The 22,021-nt window shown below is 35.4% G+C and overlaps 5 protein-coding genes and 1 non-coding gene across 7 annotated transcripts; 5 read left to right on the top strand and 1 right to left on the bottom strand.

Moving 5' to 3' along the window:
- The first annotated feature begins 1,572 nt into the window (after positions 1 to 1,572).
- LOC130725627 (uncharacterized) lies at positions 1,573 to 2,118 on the top strand. The gene has a single exon (XM_057576839.1). The coding sequence runs from the start codon at positions 1,573 to 1,575 to the stop codon at positions 2,116 to 2,118; it is 546 nt and encodes a 181-aa protein (XP_057432822.1).
- Positions 2,119 to 3,637: 1,519 nt separating this feature from the next.
- LOC130726482 (uncharacterized) lies at positions 3,638 to 6,935 on the top strand. The gene is made up of 4 exons (XM_057577760.1): positions 3,638 to 4,604; positions 4,684 to 5,106; positions 5,199 to 5,876; positions 5,954 to 6,935. The coding sequence occupies exons 1-4, from the start codon at positions 3,881 to 3,883 to the stop codon at positions 6,736 to 6,738; spliced, it is 2,610 nt and encodes an 869-aa protein (XP_057433743.1). The 5' UTR covers positions 3,638 to 3,880; the 3' UTR covers positions 6,739 to 6,935.
- A 4,422-nt stretch (positions 6,936 to 11,357) lies between these two features.
- TRNAW-CCA (transfer RNA tryptophan (anticodon CCA)) lies at positions 11,358 to 11,429 on the top strand. Its single transcript has one exon. It is a non-coding gene; the product is annotated as a tRNA-Trp (tRNA).
- A 650-nt stretch (positions 11,430 to 12,079) lies between these two features.
- On the top strand, positions 12,080 to 12,825 carry LOC130724284 (cell wall / vacuolar inhibitor of fructosidase 1-like). The gene has a single exon (XM_057575484.1). The coding sequence runs from the start codon at positions 12,125 to 12,127 to the stop codon at positions 12,677 to 12,679; it is 555 nt and encodes a 184-aa protein (XP_057431467.1). The 5' UTR covers positions 12,080 to 12,124; the 3' UTR covers positions 12,680 to 12,825.
- Positions 12,826 to 15,118: 2,293 nt separating this feature from the next.
- Positions 15,119 to 15,803, top strand: LOC130726898 (uncharacterized). The gene has a single exon (XM_057578222.1). It carries the CDS (start codon positions 15,121 to 15,123, stop codon positions 15,679 to 15,681), a length of 561 nt encoding a protein of 186 aa, XP_057434205.1. The 5' UTR covers positions 15,119 to 15,120; the 3' UTR covers positions 15,682 to 15,803.
- Positions 15,804 to 17,826: 2,023 nt separating this feature from the next.
- On the bottom strand, positions 17,827 to 21,414 carry LOC130724308 (uncharacterized). Of its 2 annotated transcripts, none has more exons than XM_057575511.1 (4): positions 21,083 to 21,414; positions 19,700 to 20,581; positions 18,424 to 18,568; positions 17,827 to 18,290 (listed from the first exon to the last, which is right to left on the bottom strand). In XM_057575511.1, the coding sequence occupies exons 2-4, from the start codon at positions 20,211 to 20,213 to the stop codon at positions 18,230 to 18,232; spliced, it is 720 nt and encodes a 239-aa protein (XP_057431494.1). In that variant the 5' UTR covers positions 20,214 to 20,581; positions 21,083 to 21,414; the 3' UTR covers positions 17,827 to 18,229. The 2 variants fall into 2 exon arrangements, with proteins under 2 accessions (XP_057431494.1, XP_057431495.1); XM_057575512.1 differs by having other exon boundaries at positions 18,424 to 18,565; positions 21,083 to 21,408.
- Between the last annotated feature and the right edge of the window lie 607 nt (positions 21,415 to 22,021).

Genomic DNA, 22,021 nt, shown 5'->3' with positions numbered 1-22,021 from the left:
GTGTTTTTGTTCTAACCGTTGGGCTTTCGCATCATCTATTCCACGTAGCCATGCCACATGGGTCACCGGAGCTCGAGCGTTGACTCAGAGCTCCGGAGAGACCAAAACCAAACCTTTTGACAAAGGTTAGAGACTAAAGCTCACATTTGCTCCGACGAGGGCCCAATGTCAAACATATGGAAAGGTTAGGGACCAAAAACTTAGTTAAGCCTTATATTTTCCATTCACTCTTTTCTTTTTATCTTTCACAAAGTGTGAGTGTGATAGAAGTTATAATACTTGCAGATAATTTACACCCATCATTGTCATTATCGCCTAAAACATGATTGTCTCTCTTGCAATAATATTAAGCCAATAAAAAAATACTTATTTGATTGTCCAGTTTGTCCTAAATATATAGTCATTTTACTAATTTAGTGTTTTGATTGTGTAAAGAAAGCACTTAAATACTTCTATTAATTCTTGAAAGAATTGTTCTTTTTAAATGGGAAAATAAGAAAGAATTTATTTATATTTGAATAAATAATTCTTCCAAAAAAAACAATGAGTCATTTTACTTATTTAATATTTTGTCATAAGTACTACAAAAGCACATGTATATGCTATTAATCCATTTTTGAAAAAAGTACTTATATAGGACTAAATTTATCTTCCAATTTATTCGATTTCTATTTAATTTGAAATTCAATCAATCAATCAAAAAAAAAACGATCTAATAAGAAATATTTTTTAGTAAACAATCAATAATATAAAATAGACATGTATATTCAATTAATTGGTATTTTTATGTCAAAAAAATTAATTGGTATTTTGATGATTTATTTTACAAAATTCATAGTCCATGTTTAATTGTGTAATTAGTTATTTTTCAAATTATTATTATATTGTTTTTTTCAAAAAAAAAATAACATCATTTACTTTTCAGGCATATCACTTCTACCAGTAATTTAATATTTTGTCTTAAGTTTTACAAAAGCCTTATACACGGCAACAATTAAGGGTGGAAAGGGAATGATTTTTTCTGAAACTGCAAAGGGGATGATGATTGAATCTGATTCATTTAAGGTATTATTCATGGATATTGAATGAATCTAGAAATCATAGGCTAGATTATAGCGATTTTATTGTATATTGATGTACCTTTGCTAATCAAATGCAATTATACGCCATTAATCAATTTATGAAAAATAATTATTATATTTGACTAAACTAATCTTTCATTACATTGAATTCTCTTTAATTTGAATTACTACTATAATAAAATAAAAAAATTTATAAAGTTACAAATAAAATAAAATAAATTGTAATTGATATTTTAATGATTTATTTACGAAATTCATAGTCCATATTTAGCAATGTAATTAATTATTTTTTCAAATTAATATTATTATGTTTAATGTTTAATCAATAATATCATTTCCATACAGGCTATATGACTTCTATATGTGTGCATAATGACGATAGAATCTGAAATCACTCTCAATTTCTCAAGTATAAAAGGCCTTTGAGGCCTTAGTCATCTCTCACCTTTCAAGTTACTACACACCCTCTATCAAAGCCATTTTTAAAAAAATGGCAATCTTGAAATGCTTATACCTTATTTGTAGCATTATTGTTCTAGCTGCAATTTCGATTCCTGTTGGTCATAGCAGACCTTTGAAACCAAAAAATGTCGAGGGCATCATAGACATAGAGGAAACTTGCAATCAAACTATTGATAATGGTTATTGCATTCAACTACTTCAAGGAGACTCACTTATCAACCATTGGGGTCTCAGAGGCCAAGCATTCAGGTTGCTAGAAGAAATCACACGCAAAGCATTTGATGCATTGAGAAAAGTCAATCAACTTCTCGTTGGTAAGATAGACGAAGCCCTGACTTCATGCAGTGAGGATCTTGACGCCATTGTTGTTGTTGATATCCCAAAGGCCACTCAAGCTTTGAAATCTAGAGACCTTAAGTCTGCATTAGAAGCGGTACTTGATGTTAGTCTTAAGCTGGACAAATGTGAAATTGGCTTCTATGGGCGGCACTCACCGATCATCAAGGAGAGCTCTCTTCTAAAAATAGCAATAAAAGTGGCAATAAAAGTCATTAAGTTGTTGCTTAAATTTTAAATAATACTAGAGGATGCCATAAATATTATCTACGTTATTATTTGATAAACATTCTAGATATATTACTCCCTCCCTTCCTTTCCTCAAGTCATTTTTTTGTGAATGTTTTTTTATCACTTTAATCGATTGCATAATATTTAAACCATAAGTTTTTTGTCAAGTTAATTAAATCTTTCCTTTTAATTGTTAGTATCCTCTATTGATGCAATTTTGTTTAACCTTACTGTGGTTAAAAGTTAAAGGTCTCTCTAAAAGTGCGACTCTTAAGAATCAAATTCTTAGCCTTATAGTTTAAGCAACGACTTTTAATCATTGCGATCACCACTCATTGAGTTAACCGTGCATATTGCGGGTATTAACCTATTATGGATACAGTGATAATGTCTCCCAACAAATATCTTTGTCAATGTTCGATCTTGTAACATCACTTTTACGAGGATTTAGTTCATCTACCACTAGACTAACACCAATTATTAGTAAAAATTACAAATATTTTAAAACAAAAGAATGTGTAGTTGACAATTTTTGAAGAATTAGAAAATGTGATGTGGATTTAATTCTTTTGAAAATTTGTAATTAATGATATTGACACTTAATCAAGAAGTAAAAATATATTTAATTTATCCCATTAATATTAGTGATGTAACCAATTGTTTCTCGAAGTGAAAATATTTTGAACAAGTAATATAACAAGATTACGAGTTATGTTAATGTTAATATATAGTGTGATTAATGACGTGAATATGAAAATAACATGGCATGTCGTTTTTCTATAGGGAAATGTTAGTTGTTAGTAATATAAGTAAGTGCTTACAATTTTTAAAAACTTTTTCAATTTTTGATTACGTATTTTGGAGAAGTTTCAGATAGTTAGTTCAAGTGATAAAAGTTAGAGGATAAAATGACTACGTGGATGAATGTAAAGGGTGAAAAAACGTATCATAGAGGGTCTAATTAGATGTTGGAGCATATTTTCTATTTGAAGGAGCAGAGAGTCTTTATGTATATACTATTGAGAAACATGGGTCTTCATTTTAGGAATAAGATCTTTTACTTTCAAAAATAAAAATTAACAGTTTAACTTCAAAAGTTTTCAAAAGAAAAAATAGTTTAGTGATTATGCAGAATTTTTTTTCTAAATAATGCAAAAAAGTTTTTTAATTAGCAAAAAGGGGCACGAAAAAATTTATTTAGCAAGATAGGGTACTTTTAGTGGGATTCGCGAGTTTTGTTGCGTTTCCATCTATTATTCTGAAAAAGGTCTGACTGCGTTGGGAGGTGCAGGGTGATTGGGGAAATCATTGCTTTATGATGGTGGGATTCGCAAGTTTTCTTGCGTTTTCCATGTCAGGGTGGCAGGTTGCACGTTATTGGATTCGCAAGTTTTCTTGCGTTTTCCATGTAGTTGGAATGATGGTCAATGATGGTGGCAGGGTGGCAGGGTGGCAGGTTGCACGTTATTGGTGTCGCGACTTTACCTGCGAATTCAAGTGCTTTTCAGGTGCTTTTTAGGTGGCAGTACTGACATGGAGGGAAAGGAATGGCTAAGATTGAATGCTCAATTTTTTTTGCGAATCCAGGATATACAAAATGACAAAATAAGCGAGATTGACTGGATTCTCAATTATTTTTGCGAATTCAAAACACTATAAGTTAACTCCTGAGCCTCATAACTTTCTTCTACGAAAAATACACTTCAATATTTTCAAAACTTCAATCTCCTGCATTTCAGAACGTTTCTGTAACGAAAAAAACCTTTGCAATGGATCAAGTTATTACTTTTGTGTATTACGATGGCAGGGTTGTCCATGGCGACCAAGGTGCCATATTCGAAGGTCGGAGAAGGTCCATGCATCTGAAGCGAAACATTACCTTCGACCGTTTGAAGAAGAAAATCCACGAAAGGTTGAAGTTGCAAAGGAACCAGATGATTTCTAGAGTCAGCTCTAGATTTATGACGACACCGAATCCCATTTTTTTTACGCATTTTGAGATAGTTGATAATGTTGATGTTCAAGTCATGATGGATGCATTTAGTCAGCAGTCATATATGGTTCAGCTGGAGCTGTATGTTGAAGTTACTGAAGCTGGAAGTTCATCAATGTCAGTGCCGACGTATCTGTCGTCTACTCAACCGAGACCCACTGAAGACGGTGGTAGACATGTTGTTGATGAGGAGCTTCTTGCAGAACCATATACTGTGCCTTTTAGCGTTATGAGTATTGAAGAGACCAATATCGTCGTTCCTTCGGATGTCGCAGTTAATTTGGGCGATGATTATGACTACCGCCTTGACAATGATAATGTGGACGGTGAAGTCATTCCTTCAGACGATGACCACAATGAAGATGAAAGAATGCAAGAAGGAGGTGACGAGTCTGACACAGACGATGAGGGAGACCGACACGCTAATCCTCAGCCTCGGATGGCACCTCATCCTGCTGATCAACCTGCGGCACCAGTGAATGTCAATGTTGAAACTCAAGGTATGTACAATCAACATATCTCATCAAGCGTTGTTTTTTATAAATATATGGTACTTGATATATTTCTATAATTTTATAGGCCACCCAAACACGGCCCCATTCTGGAGTGCTTCTTCGCATTATACATATATTAACTGGGATCACCCAGATGAAGAAACTGATTTTTATTCTGAAACGGATGTGAATGGATCATGGAAGCTAGGTGATGACTTATGTAAAGGGTTGATTTTTGAAAACAAGCGTGCTGTACAGGATGCCTTGTTACACTATTGTTTTAGACTAAATCAAACTTATAAGATGAGTGAATCCAAGCCAGAGTACTTTACTGCAAAGTGTCAGAAATCCGTAGATGGCTGCCCGTGGAGGATAAGGGCACATCTATCCAAGAAAATTGGTAAATGGATCATATCCAAATGGGGGGGTTCGCATACGTGCTTAAATGCGATGACTTCTCAAGACCACAAGAAGATGACGTCCACCTTCATGTCCAACTACATTCTTGGTATATATTGCTTACATATGATTATTATTTCGCTACACATTTACAAATATGAAATTGCTATTAACATACATTATTTTTCTTTTATGTCTTAGGCATGGTAAGTGCCCAACCAACTATCCCTATTTCCCTCATACAAGAGAGGATAAGTGGTCAACTCAATTATATGGTGTCATACTTTAAAGCTTGGAAGGCGAAGCAAAAAGCACTTGCTCGCGTGTTCGGTGATTGGGAGGAGTCTTACGACCTGCTCCCTAGGTGGTTGGAATATATGCTGAGGTTTTCCCCTGGATCCCATTACGAGTTTGTCACAACTGACTATAAGGACCAGTATGGCAATGTTGTTCCTGATTTCAAGAAATTTGGTCGAGTGTTTTGGACGTACAAACAATGTTGTGACGCATTCAACTATTGCAAGCCAATGATACAAATTGATGGCACATTCCTCTACGGAAAGTATAGTGGAACTTTGCTTATTGCCACGACACAGGACGGGAACAGTAATGTGTTGCCTTTAGCTTTTGCAATTGTGGAGGGAGAAACACTCGGTGCTTGGACGTGGTTTCTTCGTCTGATGCGTGTGCATGTCACCAAGAAACAAGGGATATGTCTAATATCAGACAGACACGCTAGCATTCTCTCAGCAGTGGGGAATCCGTCTAACGGGTGGCAGCCACCAAACGCTTATCATGTGTATTGCATTCGCCACGTTGCCAGTAATTTCAACAACAGGTTTCACAACACAGAGCAAAAAAATGAACTGATAAATATGGGTAAGTTTGCGTCTGTTCATTAGTTCAATGCGATGTTTTTTTAATATGGAATATTGAAATTTGTTTGAAATGTGCAGCTTACGAGCCTTGCCCATATCTTTTCGAGCAACGCTTAGCGGCGTTTCGAGGGCACAACACAGCTGTCCGGCAATGGATAAATGACATCAGTAATGAGAAATGGAGCCGAGCGTGTGATGTGGAAGGTCGTAGGTATGGCCACATGACCACGAACTTATCTGAGGCTGTGAACAAAGTGTTTAGGGGTGCTAGAAACTTGCCCATCACTGCACTTGTTAAATGCACATATGGCAGGCTTGTGGAATATTTTGTGCAGCGAGGTTCTGCAGCAGCAGCACAACAAAGAGTCGGCGACATATATTGTAACAAGGTCATGGAGGCCATGACAAAGAATGCGACGATTGCCCAGTCTCACATTGTGCGGACGTATAGCATAGATAGGTCCAGGTTCGAAGTAGAGGAGGGATTCAACCAGCAGAACCATCGCAGTGGTTATACGTGGCGACTGAACTTAGATGAAAGAACTTGCGAATGTGGGCGCTTCCAGACGTTCAAATATCCTTGTTCACATGTGATCGCCGCGTGCGCCAACCAGAGTTTAGACTATCTTCAATATGTGGACCCTGTTTATACGATTCAGAACATTGTGGATGCGTATTCAGGGCAGTGGTACCCCATTGGGAATGATCTGAACATGCCGCCCAGAGCTGGGCCTAGAATTGCTCCAGATCCTGCCAAAATACGGAAGAAGGGTCGTCCAAGGTCTACCCGTATAAGAAATGAGATGGACTTAAGGGAGAATCAATCTCAGCCGAGTCGGAGATCAGTGTCACTACAAAGATAATTATGTTGCTTTAATTGTGCAAGCTCTTAAATTAATCACTGTGTGTAAGCTTGAAGTGTAGTCCAAATGCATGTGAGAAATAATTATGTTAGAGCTTAAACATTGGCTCATTACTATTGTTTCTAACTTAATATGAATTGGATGCTAGTACATATCAAAACAAGAAAGAAAGAATTTAATAGTATAGTATTATTATATACTCGTATACTATATACATATATATATATATATAAACTAAAAGTTTAATGTATAAACTAATTTTTTATTATAAACTATATAATACTCGTATATATATAAAAACTATATATATTATATATATATAAACTATATATATTATATATATATATATATATAAACCCAAACTTAAAAGTCTAAAATATAAACACTAATATATTACACACCAATATATTACACAGCAACTTTGAAGTCTAAAATATATTACACACCAACTTTAAATTCACTAATTATAAGTAAATGATACAACAAATTAACAATTTCGACAATTAGGATAAGGACGGTCTCTTGCATCCCGGTATGGCCTATCTGGGTCTCCCCCTGCAGCTGCACGGTTCAAGTCCAGTTGGAAGTTAGCCTGTGTCTGCTGGAGCTGCGAAGGGTCTATATCTTGCCAGAATTGCGGTCGAGGAGGATCCAGCAATTCACGAATTGCAACACCATCCCAGTCACCCATTGGATTCCAAGTATCTGGACTAACGTCCTGCATATGCACTGGCGGTGTCTGAAAGTTGTCATAGCCATGTTGTGACCCGGCAAATGACTGTTCACCAACAAAATTTGTTGATGACACAAATTGTTGAGAGTGTGATCCATCAAAAGGCGGTGCCGGCACATATGGCTGAGATTGTGAACTGTCAAAATGCGGTGTTGGTATATATGGCTGAGACATGGATCCATCAAATTGTGCCGAGGGAGTATATGGCTGAGATCCATACATTGTTTGAGTCTCGGGCATCTGCATCGGTGTCTCTTCCTGATCATCATGAACCCCAGATGACCCCGCCCCATAATAGTATGGTCGGTATGTCTCATTCAGATCAAGGGGGTACAATGAGTACTGTCCATGTGGAGGTGGTAGTGTTCCCCCCTGAATAATAACATGTTCGGGAATCTGAGATTCTCGCCGTCTTCCAAGACCTTCCCCTTCTTCTTTTCCAGTCGGCGGTATGTCATTTGTGGTTGCGTGTGTAAACTCCATAGGAAAGCTAGGAACCGATGCAGCGGGATGAGATATCCTGTCACTTGCATGGCAAAGTGTAAGGCAACGAGCAGCTTGGTTCTGAAGGTCATGATCCGTGTATAGTGGGCGACCTTCAGGTGTCAGTCCATACCATACATGCTGAACGCGCATAGCCTACATTATTAATAACAGAGTGAGGATGTTACGCACATATATGAATACAGAAGTAAAAATAACACAACAATTTAAAAATAATAACCATTTGCCCCCTTGTTGCAGCCGCACGCGTCAACCAACGAACGGAATACTTGTCGTACCAAATCATGTACTCATCATTTGGCCCAACAAGAGTATTAGTCTCGGGTTGGTTAGCCAACCTCTGGTGCCTCTCCGACCACAGCTGTATAAAACCACGCATGTTATGTACCCAATCCTGCTTTTCCTTCCCTTTTAGAGAAATATCATGCATTTCATTAAGTTGAGACGGTGCATCCGGTACAGGTTGAAACATCCCGAATTGTTGCATAACTCGATCCGGTTGATGCCACTCTGAAATGTGATAGAGTACCATTGGCACCACAGTTCTCCATAAATGCATGTTTTCTCGACAACGTTCCGGAAGCCCATTGAGAACACGATCAGAGTACGGCTTCCACACAAACTACATACACAAGAAGGATAAGAATTTAAATGAAAATAAAGATAAGCAAAGTCCGACAAGCTACTCACGTCATTAGAACTCAAATCGTCTAGTTTGGTGCGCCACCACTCGATTTGCTTCTTTGCCCACTTTATTGGTTTTTCCGGATCCGGGTCCCTCCATCTGTATATAAAAAATGAATGAACCGTAATGTTTGAATTTAAGGACATGAAATTAACAACGAAATTTATTATTTAAATTATGTGCATACCTTGCCGCGAGTGGGAGGCCACGGTGCAACCTCGGTGGATCCGGGCCGATTCCTGGAATCCTTAGCCATGCCCACACTTGTATCAAATAAGCACAGCCGCCAATCTCTGTACGTGAAGCACCAGTTGCATAACACAACTCATGATAGAGAAGTGCTAGTACGGCTGAACCCCAACTATACTTTGCGGTCTCCTCAAAGTCTCGTAAGAGAATGAGATATCTAAGAGGGACATGTGAACCGGTGTGGTCACAAAGTAAGAAAGTACCAATTAGTCGCAAGATGAATGCTCTTGCAGCATACATAAGTTGTATCGGGTCGGCACCGGCTAGATTATGAAAATTAAATTGCTCAGCCAGCCAAACCAACTTCAAGCCACCTCCTTTGATAGCACTGGCGGGTGGCACCACTCCGAGCAAGTCCTCTACAAGCTCAGACCAATCACACCAAGTAACTCCGGTGACAGGATTCCCATCAATGGGTAAGCCAAGATGAACAGCAACATCTTGCAGAGTGATAGTACACTCTCCGAACGACATATGAAACGTGTGTGTCTCAGGCCTCCATCGCTCCACCATAGCTGATATTAAAACTTTGTCAAGTTTAAAGAGACCCAGCTAAGGCAGCTTCGTAAAATCCGGCTTGACGAAGGTGGCCTACAATTTCAGCGGGAATAAAATCTCGAAAATCCCGATATTTTCTCACTTTCAGAATTCTATTTATTTGGTTCCACGCACCAACAGACACGTGTTTGCCATCTTTTTACAAATACAACACACTATCATTCCTCGGACCCAATTTGACCACTTCTTGGTCGGCCATTTACAATACCTATTGAACATAATGAATAAAAGATGATAGTTAATAAAATTTAATGATAATAATTCTAAAATAATTTAATAAAACTTAATGATAATAATTCTAAAATAATTTAAGTAACAAAACTTAATGATAATAATTCTAAAATAATTTAAGTAACAAAACTTAATGCTAATAATTAATAAAAGTTATACAATATAGTTAGTAATAATAATCAAGTCACATATGAAAACTAGTCATTTACTTATATCATTATTAACAAAACCATTAAAAAAATATTTCAAAGTAAAGGTTGAAAGAGTAGAGAAAATACCTTTATTTTGAGGGGGGAGAGTTCAAAGAAATTAACACTTTGAGAGTTGAGAGAAAATTGGTCGAGAGTTGGGAGAAAGTTGTGAGAGTTAAGAGATTTGGGAGTTGGAGTTGAGGGAGTTGGGAGAGTGGCGGTCTATTTGTAGGGGTTGGAGACCGCCACAAAACACTACAATTCGCAACATTTATTGCGGTTCCATGGTCAAATCAGAGCTGCCACGTTCCTTCCCCATGCAGCCAGACTCACGGGTCCTGTCTTGTTCCCCTGCCACCCTGCCACCCTGCCACCCTGCCCCATATCACCTGAATCATTGTGCCATCATTCACCCTGAAAAGTTGGTCTCGCAATAAAACATGCGGCTCCCACTCCCCATCAATGTGTCCTCCTCGAGTCAATCAGTCAGCACGTGGCCCTTCCTCCTCGAGTCAGTCAGTCAGCACGTGGCCCTTCCCCATGCATCTCAAGTTGGACTCGCAAGAAAACATGCGGCTCCCACACACGGCCAAAATCATAAGGCAATTATTTTCCAATCACCCTGCAACCCATCATTCACCCATCATTTCCCAATCAGCTTTTACTTTTTCAGACTTGCAATTCGCAACATTAATTGCGGAACCCAACAAAGTACCCCATCTTGCTAAATATTGTTTTTAGTACCCCTTTTTTGCTAATTAAAAATATTTTTTGCATTATTTAGAAAAAAAATTCGATTATGCACTGTCTGTATAGAACGACCATGTTTAACTTAAAAACACTTGACATGACATGAAAATTTTGTTGACACTGCAGGAAATCAAACTCTTTAGAAAAACATAGATCTAACCAAATTTCATCAAACTGGTAGAGAGAAATTCTACCAAGTAGAATCAAAGTAAAAAGTTGAAAGAAAAATTAAGAGAAAAAGATAAAAGAGGCTTTTGTCATATTTCTTATTAATGTTTCATAATGGAAACCATACAACTTATACTAGCTATCCACTCTAAAGGATGAAAGATGACCTTACATGTGGCACCATTATAGAAAGTAGAATATTCTAGAACATGGATCTAAATAATAAACTAGAAATAATAATAACTAATTATAATTTGCCTAGTAACTTGAGGCCCATAAAGGATGTAGCTATAGAAGCTCATTGAGGATGCAACCAAACAACAACACATAGAAATAAAATTTCTCAAAAAACAAATTACATTCTATTGAGTCTTCGTTCATGATTCACTCAAAGTAATAAAAATACATAATGAAAACTATTACGAAACATTCCTTTGGGATCATCTCTCTTGCCATGAAAAATATAAAGTAATATCATGCTTGAGCCGGTGACAATTTGAGGGTGAAAACAAGGGTAATCAAGATTTTCCATAACAGCAATATCAACTGTGGATCTGTGGCGCAATGGTAGCGCGTCTGACTCCAGATCAGAAGGTTGCGTGTTCGATTCACGTCAGGTTCAGTTTTTTTGCCATCTTTTTTCATATTTAGACAGATACAAACTTATGTGTAGTAGGAATTCACATATGCTTCCAAAGAACCTTTTAAATAAGAGTGCATATCTAAAGTAAGGATAAAATATATGACCGATACCCTAGACAATACACTAATATAGTAATAGCTATAAAACTACATCTGCCCCACTTATTGAACGTTTGAAGAGTAAGCTATTGAAACTCCCTATGAAAGAGTACATGAAAATGCCAAACTTACTTGGCACTTAGCATTTGTCATTAGTGCACTTGTTTTAAAGAATGAGATCTTAGTAGCATTGTCTTGGAAACTTCTCAAAATTGGCATCATTCTTGAAAGTTGGGAACAGAAAAACAGGTGTGGCACATTGGCAAACCAAGTCAGGTGAACAAAGACACCGGTGATACAGGGGCAATTTAACCTTAAACAATGTGTGTTAGCCCATGGTTAACAAAACCAATCTTAGACAATTGTTTTTACATGAAAATACCAACAAATGTGTACACATATTTTACTAAAAATACATTAAAAACAAAACACCGACAATGACAATGACATTTTGGGTTGCTTTTTGTCAATAATTAAAGTAACCAACAGATTTCCAGTTTTTAACTCATTCAACCACCAAACTAACCTTAAATAGCAACCAACAAATTCATTCATTTTCAGTCACAAGAGAACAAGATGAAGAGAAGTGGAATCTGTGTGTCTTGTTTTGCATTTTACATTATCATCCTTCTTCTTGCTTCTATTCATTTCCCACTATCCCAATCCCAATCCTCTGATTTGATAGACCAAATATGCAAAAAGACACCCTTCTATGATCTCTGCATCTCAACCTTACATTCAAGCCCTCTTAGCCCAAAAACTGATCTCAAGGGGTTAGCACTTTTAATGGTGAATCAAATTGTGGCAAATGCTTCTGACACACTGAGTTACATTGAGGGGATGATCAAGAATACCAAAGATCCCAACATGGAGCAAGCCTTGGCTTTTTGTGCTGAGCTTTACATCCCAGTTGTGAAATACATTCTCCCACAAGCAGCTGATGCAATAAGCCATAACCGTTTTGTTTTTGCTAGTTACTCTGTTTCTGAAGCTATGAATGAATTGTTTTCTTGTGACAAGAAATTCTTATCAGGCTCTGCTCAGTCACCTTTAGGGGATAGAACCAGCATTGTGCAGAAGCTGGTGGAGGTGGGTGAAGCCATAATCAAACTACTACTATCCCATTACTAGTTGATTTCAGTTAAATAGTTAGTTCAAGCTGGTACTCTTGCTGAATAGACATTTTAGATGGTTGATTTTGTAAAACCTGTTCAAAAATCGGGGTATGGTAAAAAAAAATTATAAATGGTAGAGCAGCTAGCTAGCTTTTGGATTGACTGGAATTCTAAGATAATTATGATTCAAATTCTGTGTACTATGTAGCTACTTTTTATAAAACCATACAATTTTTTACATGAATTATAAGATAATTATGATTCATATTCTGTGTACTATGGTTTATCTAATTTGGATCTCCACATGGCCACATCTTTGCAATGTGTTCAAATAAAATGACTAGTGAACTAACTCAATCTAATTGAGTTGTGGCAGTGGTTAAGTGTTTTGTCTCTTAAGTAAGAGGTTGGAGTTCAATTCTCAATTTTTGTGAATGAAAACAAATTCATTGGTGAGTATCTTAGTGCTTAATGTATTGATGGTGGGACGAAATATTAGTCTCACAATTATCAATTATGGTATACCTGGTTAACACCGAAAAAATAAAGTGATAAAGATATTTTAAAAAAAAAAAATAATGGTAGAATGCAGTGAAAACACCTCTCAACTATTGTACAGAACGTCAGTAACATGTTGGGAAGGTCAAAGGGATCTTTAAGAGGAGGATTGTCCAACAAATCAGATTGTAATGCATGCAAGGGATTTGAACATTCCATGGTCGTGTAAATTCCTAGGCAAATTAGGCAATTGCCTAAGGCCTCCAAAAAATATTTAGGCCTCCAAAAATATTAGTATGTGTAGGATATACTACTAAGACTTAAGAAATGATATATCAGATCTCTTTAAGATTCTTGTCAAAATAAAATCACTTCAACATTTTTGTCTTAGGTCTCAAAATTTCTATACACAGCCCTGAAACATTCGACCTATGGAAAAGTGAGAGTTGAACCCAAAATCTGTGAAAAATTATGTCAACGCAAGTTGACATGATAATGACATTTTTATGTACCCATTTTAAGCACTATATGTTCAATGGTAAATGTGTAGTGGTTCAACCAGGGATACCTTATTAATTCAAATTTTTAAGGTAAATGTTAGTTGTTAATAATAGATTAATATTAGTAATTTAGTTCCTTCACAGAGTTTGAACCCTGACCCCTTCACCCTTCATCCCTCCTCAACCCTTATGTCCCCTAGATTGTACTACTTGAGCTAATCCTCGAGGACAAAAATATAGAAGCGATTGATTCAACTAATGGTGTATATATAACTTTTTTTTTGAGATTTAACTCATAAATAGATTAAGTAGAACGGGGCATAGAAGCCAATACATCAGAGTCCACAAGCAGTAAAACCTCGGTTGGTACTTCCTCTAACCAGACAAACCCCGGATAAGAGGAAGCGTTATGAGCTATAAAATCCGCAACCGCATTGCCATTACGATGTACAAAGGAAATAGAAACAGAAGTAAATTGAGAAACTAAACGATTACAATCCGCTACAATAGAATTCAAATAAGAGCTACAACCTGAAGAAGAATTCCAAGCATTATAGACCTGTAAGCTATCCGTCTCCAAGCACACAGTCATGAAACCAAGCTCCCTTGCCATCACCATAGACCATCGCAAGCCTTGAGCTTCCGCCAACAACGCAGACATAGCTGGTGTAGGATGCGAAGCTGCTGCTGCAAGGACCTCACCTAAAAATTGTTTGGTAGAAGTACTAGTATTGTTAATTATGCTAATGTAGTTTGACCATGACATTTTCAAAGACATTTTCATAATCATGCATTTTTGAAAGTATAGGGATAAAAAATGCATGAAAGCCATATAGATATATAGACTCTTATTAATGTAAAGTTCAAATCAATTGTATTTTTTTCCTTATTATTATTTTCATAAAAAATTCTCATATTGTTATTAATGAGTAGTCAAGTCAATTTTGCTTTTTTTTATTGTTAATTTTTAACTTTTTTCGTAAAATTTTGATTAATAATTAACATTTAAAGAATATAAATATTTAATTTAAAAAGGACAAATTGATAAATTTATAATTAATAATTAATATAATGAATAATAGAAAACAGTATTGATAAATATTTAATATTTTTGTTCATGCATGTACTTTTAAAGTCAAATTTATATAATATTTATATATATATAATATTAAACATTATTAAGTGCATTTTAAATTATTAACTTAAGTAATAATTTGTAAAAACATTGAATTTTTATACTAAATTTTTTTCTCATTTTTTTGTTAAGGATTAATATTGTGATAAATAAAATTTAATATTTAATATTTTATGTTAATAATTAAAAAAATTGATAATATAATAAGTATCATTGAATGTATAACTAATTATTAATTTATATAATGACCAAGCTTACCTATAAATATCACCCAAGAAAAAGCTAGCTCTGCTCATTCTCATTCATTTTTAGTCACAAGAGAAGATGATGAGTGGGAGAAGCACAACCTTTGTGTCATGTTTTGCATTTGTCACTATCATCCTTCTTGTTTCTATTCCTTTCTCCCAATCACAACCCTCTGCTTTGATAGACCAAATATGCAAAAAAACACCCTATTATGACCTCTGCAGCTCAACCTTAAAATCAAGCACTCTTAGCCCAAATGCTGATCTCAAGGAGGCAGCACAAGTAATGGTGAATGACATTCTGGCAAAGGCATCTGACACACTGAATTTCATTCAGGGGCTGGTCCAGAGCACCAAAGACCCCATATTGCAGCGAAAATTGGGTGTGTGTGCTGAGGAATACGTCCCAATTGTGAAATACACTCTCCCACAAGCAGCTGCTGCTATAATGAACAAAAAAGATTTTAAGTTTGCCAGTTACAGTGTTTCTAAAGCTCTGAAGGATTTGTCTACCAGCTGTGACAAGAATTTTGGCTCAGCTCAGTCACAATTAGGGGATAGAAACAGCAATGTGGAGAAGCTGCTGCAGGTGGGTCAGGCCATAATCCAACAAGGAATACAGATGGTTTTGATTTTGTAAAAACCATGACTCTGTTCAGTGTACTCTGGAGTCTGGACCTGCTCTTTATAAACCATATACACAATGTTGTTACGTTAATTAGTTACATATAAAATGCAACTTACATCAATAACAAAAATAAAATCCCGTTCTTTGTTCAAATGAGTGGTACATGCTTTGATTTTTCTTAATTATGGTCCCTCATCTTATATTGTGATCGAGTGAAATAAGATTTTCATGTTTTAAAACGAGCGATATAGGCCAGAGCGTTTGTTTGATGTTCGCGATTTAGGTTCTTGATGTGTTTGTTTGATATTACACTCTTAGTTTAGTAAAAAAAACGACAGTTTTTCTTTACGTGTTGCCAAAAGAGTGGCATGACATGTGATGACGAATATAAATCATATATGTGTGACCGTAAATTGCAGTTCACCCTCCTGCACAAAAACGTAAGCATATCATGTGAAAGACATCAATTAATCTTTAATTTTCAAATAAATAGTTATTTTAAATTATTATTAATATATAAAAAATAAATTAGAAATATTCAATCAATTAATATTTTCTTATTTTCAATAATATTAAATTAATGATAACAAATTGAGGTTGTCTAAACTAGCTTGGTATGATTTTTATTTTTAAAAATCAATTTTCCAAATTTTTTTCAATGATAACATACATGTTGTATGTGCCAATTTTATTTTAAAATAGCTAGTTGAATATGATGGTAATAATTTTTTAAAAAAATATTATGATGGTAAATTGGTAATAGATTGACTTTATAATTTATTTTTATACCTTAAAAAATTTAAAGTAATATTTTTATAAAATTTAAAGATTAGTTGATATCATTCACATCATAACAACTAGTTATAAAATTAGTAATTATCAAGTGAAAAATTAATTTACAATTAGTATCAACTTTGTCATATACATACAAATATATTAGAATAACCACTTAGGATGTAATTATATATTATGTTAAGCATGTGTTAACTGATCAAGGAGGAGTTTGGCTTAGTGGTAATGCCTTTGTTGGGTTGGAGGTTTCTCCACTCCACCGAAAAGTTGAATTTATAAATTGCCATGCAAGATGCTACAAGTGCAATTAAGAGCCATGTAGACATAAGTTATCATTGTCATCAAATGCCACATCACTCTCCTTGTGACAAATATCCAAAATTGTTGTTGATAGAAATCGCTCATTTAAAAACACGAGACCTACTTCACATAATCACGATACTAGGGGATCAAAAGTTTAATTGAGAGTAAAGAGGAGTAATAATGTGATATATGATGTAATGTAATGAGAAGTGTGGATGGATAAAAAAATTGAGGTACTTGAGGAGTGTTTGTATTATCAATGGTTTATGCATCATAAATCTACTCAACCTTTCATATACACACTACATTTTCTTGTTACTTAATTAGGAGTCAAAAGATTTTGAAATAATTTTTTTCAATTAAATAATCATATTTGCACAATTTACCCATCCTTGATTTTAGACTCTCAAATGAACGGCTCCCAGCGTGTTTTAGGAGCATATCTCTCCACTTTGCAGGTCAACTTGTCTTAATTCTCTAATTAGGATCTAAGATCTAGACGTCACATGTTTATGCTGTTCATAATTAAGTCCAAAATGGCATCACATCTCACAATATCAACAATCACACCTGACAATTTCTTATTCTCAAATTTTAATCCAAGTCAAAGCAAATAAACCCATTTTATAATAGCAAAACTCTCTGGAATCTCTATTTATTTGATTCACCATACTCAAATCTAAACTGAGTTAAAGATTACAACCCCTTAAACTTGAAGCAATATAATATTGGTTAAAGAATCAATAATATATGTTGATTTTCTTATTCACAATGGAAACTTCATTGTGCCCTCACATCTTTTAGGTTCTTGCCTGCATGATAAAATATTTTTGCCGACAAGAAAAGTGATTCATGAATACCTTTTCTTCTGAAATGTGATTGTCTATTGTACAATATGAAAAGGGGAAAACAAATGATTATCAATTTATCATATCTAGTTCTGATTTTCCTTCTAAGATATGATCCCATAATATATCAAAACAGATGAAAGAATTATTGAATCCTAAGTATAGATATTAGGATCAAACTTAGATATCAGATCTAACACAAACTAGCTGATGATAAACTGAAAAATCAGGTGACAAATTCGATTGATTCCATATTTGATGAAAGTAATACAGCACTCAATTATATACCAGTAGTGACAAAAAGACCCCACCACATGATAATTAGGATCAAGCTTTGTGAGCTTGGAAAGCAAAAGTTCTAACTCAATTCCACCGAGAGCATGAGCAACAGACAGTTGCTGAGGGGGTGAAAAGTAAAATCACATTTTCGGCAAGACAATGAAGAACAATGGCAACTCTGCTATGGTAATTTAACTCACCCCCCAACATTGATTAATATACAAGAAGGGGATAAATTACCAACTACATAAAGAAAAACAAGAGTTTACATGAGAATCACAAGAACACAAAGCCATCATTTCCTTCTGTGAATGCAGGTAGTGGCATTTTTTTGTCCGTTAACCTGAATCTTTCCTCAGTTCTTCTGGAAAATCTGACCCTGCTACCTTCTGTACAAAACTGCAAGGAAGCATCAAGTAGCAAAATTAATATTATAAAGCTGCCAAATTTGTAATGTATTTTTATATGAACGCGATTTATAAAGGGAAATAGATTGTAGGATATGTTCAATAAGCAGCACATTTGAACTTACTTGTGAGATTCTGAACCAGGTGCATTTGGGTCACTTGATGGGTTGAGTTGGTACTGAACAGAAATCAAATCCCCCTCTGCTCCTCCTGTTGATAGAGGAGATCCCTGGAAACTTGACACTGAGCTTTTACCAGATGATATGCCTGCTAAAGGAACATCTAATTAAAAAAAGAGCGCTAATGCATATCTCCATCATCAGAACATAACAGAAACAAGACCAATTGGAGCATTTTAATCCTATCTTGCATGCTAAATTAAATTATGGTAAAAAAATTGCGCGTGGAGCAATGTAAAAAAATTACGACAGTCTCAAAATATAAATAAGAGCAAACCAAACCGCAGGCAATCATCTTGCATACTTACAGCCATTTGCCCACAATTGGGAGCACACCAAAGAGAAAATGGGTAAAAGAGAAACTGTTTGATTCTAATTAACTGACCAGGAAAAGAAAGCAAAACCATGATCAGCTGATCATAATTCTCAGTAGATAGTTGGAAATGGTAAGGTATTAATTAAGATTTACAATTACCAGATTGACCTACGAGGGAACCGAGTAAAAGTGATAGGAATCCGCCCACAAAAATGCGAGCAAATATGGATAAAGCCTAAAATCAGGTTGGTTATCCAGATCCAAACTAAAAGGGAAAAGCACATGGCAAGAGAAGCCATAATTTATGCAAAAAATATTCCTTGGAAACATGTCTAATAATGTAAAACAGATTCTATAAGATTTGAAATCCAATTTTCAAGTAAGTTAATGATTGTCTCCACATCTGACAGAACTGAGCTTTGGAATGGAAGAATTTCTGGTCCAGAAAGTGAAATTGTTCCATGGCTGGGAACCCCCAACCTTAAATTTAACATGGAACCACAGAAACAGAAAAAATGATAATAATTAATCTATCACTATAAATTTTAAGAGTAGTGCTTAAACACACAACATGTTAAATACAAGCGCTGAAATTTTAAATAGGAAGTGCCACATTTCACGGGATAATAATTAACAAATAGTAACTTCAACAGTCCCTGTGGTTCATAAATGCGTATATGTGGAATTCTATTCAACGTGTAGGTTCAACCAAACTGATAATTTCTTACAGTTACTATTCACCTAAGTAGTAATAAAGTACTAATCTCAAGATTTGGAATGTCCAAGCTTGTGGAATCAATAAGCATAGGTAGAAATAAAAATGCTAACCCCTACATGTTGCAGTGCGTACGATCATAAATAAAACGCTATATGCATGCTATATTATACTTTTATCACAAAGGTTACCTTGGAAGATTATCACAATGCAGAAGATAGCAGTGAAAACCATGGCCAACATGCTGCTGCTATTCGAAGATGATGACTTAGCAGTTTTCATCTTCTTCAAGGCTTTCATACGCTCCACCCTCGCGCGCTTCAACATGGCAAGTTGAGATATCTCCCTGATTAGTTTATGGTCAGCTGCATCTAAAGAAGGACCTTGTGGAGGTCTTGGGGGTTTTGGAGCCTTTTTATTAGAGGCCTTTTTACGTTTCTCTTTTACCATGATCTTCTCAGCATGGTTCGCTGAATCTTGCACACTCATTGCCTTGTTTGTTGCATTCATCAAATCCACAGAAACTTCACTTAAATTTGCTTCATTGCAGTATAAACTTGGCCCACCAGAACTCTTACCAAACAATGTCTTTCCTTGTTTGGAAGTACTTGGACTATTAACTTTCTTTGAGTCATTTTCAATTAGTGGCAATCCACTCTCAATATCAACTTCAATATCCTTATCCCTTGCACTTCTACGATCCATTCCAAACGCCACAAAACTATTCAACTTCTCCCTTCTTGTCACCCTACAAAATTTCCTCTAAACTGCCACCAGAAACTTAATGCTGAACGTCAACCCATCATACAAAATGACCTCCTTAACAGATGAAATGTACTAAGGGCTTAATAGACCATAAATCATTAAGAAGACAGCTTGCAATATAACTCAATTCCCAATTCAGATACCTTTTATGATTGCACATTACACAGATTCAGACAACAATGAAGAAACTATTAACCCCCAAAACAAATTCTCTTCCTCTTTAAGCTCTATTAACCAAGAGCTCCACCACTCCTTCAAAAGCAAATAAAAACAATTTAATCCAGGAACTGACTAAGCCTGCAAGGCAGCTGCACCACAGAAAGAGACAAGAGGTCAATCAACTGAACCTAATTAACAACCTTACAAACTCTAATTCCCTCCAATGTTCTTCTTTTTTTGTATGTGTCAAGAGGTGGCAGGATGAAAAAAACACCACCAATTCATACAATTGTACAAAAATTGAAAAACACAAAAAAGACCAGAAACTGCTTGGGGGAGGGAGGATAATCAAAGAAGGGAGCCACCAAAGGCAGAAATGGTTGTTAATCTGAACAAACACAGAATCATAATTTATAACAAACCAACCCAGAAAAAAAATATATTAAAAGTTGAAACTTTCCCACCCCCCAAGTCAATCCTTCAATCAAATATCATATACAAACACCCATTGCAAAAATGAGGATAATGGGCACCCATGAAATCTGAAAAAGTCAACAACTTTAAACTAGTTGCAGCCATTACAATGATTCATAAAATATAATACCAAGTGAAGAAAACGAGAAAATAAAAAATGAAAAGTGAATCAATACCTTTATGAGAAGAGGAAGGAACCCCAGATCCAATGGCGGAAGAGTTGAAAGTGAGAGATAAGGGAAAAGGGGCAAGCAAGGATAGAGACTATAGATAGAGAAAGAGAAAGAGAGAGGGGTTGGTGGATAAAGGAGAACCCAAAATTACTGCAAAAACGAGTTGTAAGATTTGTTCAAACCAAACGAAACGAAGATCCCTCTGAATCTTTCCCTCTATGAATGTGGATGTGCTGTCTTCTCTGCAATGACGGCAGGTTTATAGAGCTGTGACGGTGATGTAGCCATTCTTCGACAGTTGGCAACCTCTCAGTTTCGTTGCGTGGCCATGGACATCCATTATATTGTCATTTTTTTGAAAATGATAAATAGAACAATTTGAGTATGGACATTTAAAATTAGTGCATTGTGGGGAAGAAATGATATGATGTGTGGAATATACATCCCATGGTCACTATTATAAGTAAAAATTGAGTTTTTAAATTCATTCAATCAATGATGTATCTAATTTATAATAATGACTAAATACATCATTTATTCAATGAATCTGAAATATTTGTTTCATGCTTATAATAGTGATTGGATGACGTACATAATAAAAATGAGTTGCATTTTTGTTTTGTTTGTATTAGGGATCAAATTTATCTATTTTTGATAAAATTTGATCTCCCTTTTAACTTTTTATGCACAAGATTATTAAAGCTTTATTTTCTTTTCAAGTATTTTAGAGTGTATGGTGGATTTGATATATGATATAATTTAAATGTATAAAATTTGGCTAAATTTTTGGGTTGGTTAGATGCTTTTTAGTTGCAACATTCGTCCGAGGAAATGAAAATGCAGCTCGGAATCATCCCTCCAACGAGATAAAGACACGATGAGCCATTAAGACATACTTATATTTCTTACTTCAGACACAATATCTTGTGAACTTGTGGACTG

This window comes from Lotus japonicus, chromosome 6, assembly GCF_012489685.1.
Source record: "Lotus japonicus ecotype B-129 chromosome 6, LjGifu_v1.2".
Classification (NCBI taxonomy): Eukaryota; Viridiplantae; Streptophyta; class Magnoliopsida; order Fabales; family Fabaceae; genus Lotus; species Lotus japonicus.
The sequence above is the reverse complement of the archived record's forward strand: the minus strand, read 5'-3'. Positions and strand labels throughout refer to the sequence as shown.

What these genes read in the sequence shown, in the direction of transcription:
- LOC130725627 (XM_057576839.1), top strand. Translation starts at nt 1,573, where the DNA reads ATGGCAATCTTGAAATGCTTATACCTTATTTGTAGCATTATTGTTCTA.
- LOC130726482 (XM_057577760.1), top strand. Translation starts at nt 3,881, where the DNA reads ATGGATCAAGTTATTACTTTTGTGTATTACGATGGCAGGGTTGTCCAT. An exon ending in TGTCAATGTTGAAACTCAAG is followed by an intron (nt 4,605 to 4,683) that starts GTATGTACAATC and finishes ATAATTTTATAG; the next exon opens with GCCACCCAAACACGGCCCCA. An exon ending in AAATGAACTGATAAATATGG is followed by an intron (nt 5,877 to 5,953) that starts GTAAGTTTGCGT and finishes TGAAATGTGCAG; the next exon opens with CTTACGAGCCTTGCCCATAT.
- LOC130724284 (XM_057575484.1), top strand. Translation starts at nt 12,125, where the DNA reads ATGAAGAGAAGTGGAATCTGTGTGTCTTGTTTTGCATTTTACATTATC.
- LOC130726898 (XM_057578222.1), top strand. Translation starts at nt 15,121, where the DNA reads ATGATGAGTGGGAGAAGCACAACCTTTGTGTCATGTTTTGCATTTGTC.
- LOC130724308 (XM_057575511.1), bottom strand. Translation starts at nt 20,213, where the DNA reads ATGGATCGTAGAAGTGCAAGGGATAAGGATATTGAAGTTGATATTGAG. An exon ending in CATTGTGATAATCTTCCAAG is followed by an intron (nt 18,569 to 19,699) that starts GTAACCTTTGTG and finishes ATGTTCCTTTAG; the next exon opens with CAGGCATATCATCTGGTAAA. An exon ending in CCTGGTTCAGAATCTCACAA is followed by an intron (nt 18,291 to 18,423) that starts GTAAGTTCAAAT and finishes GCTTCCTTGCAG; the next exon opens with TTTTGTACAGAAGGTAGCAG.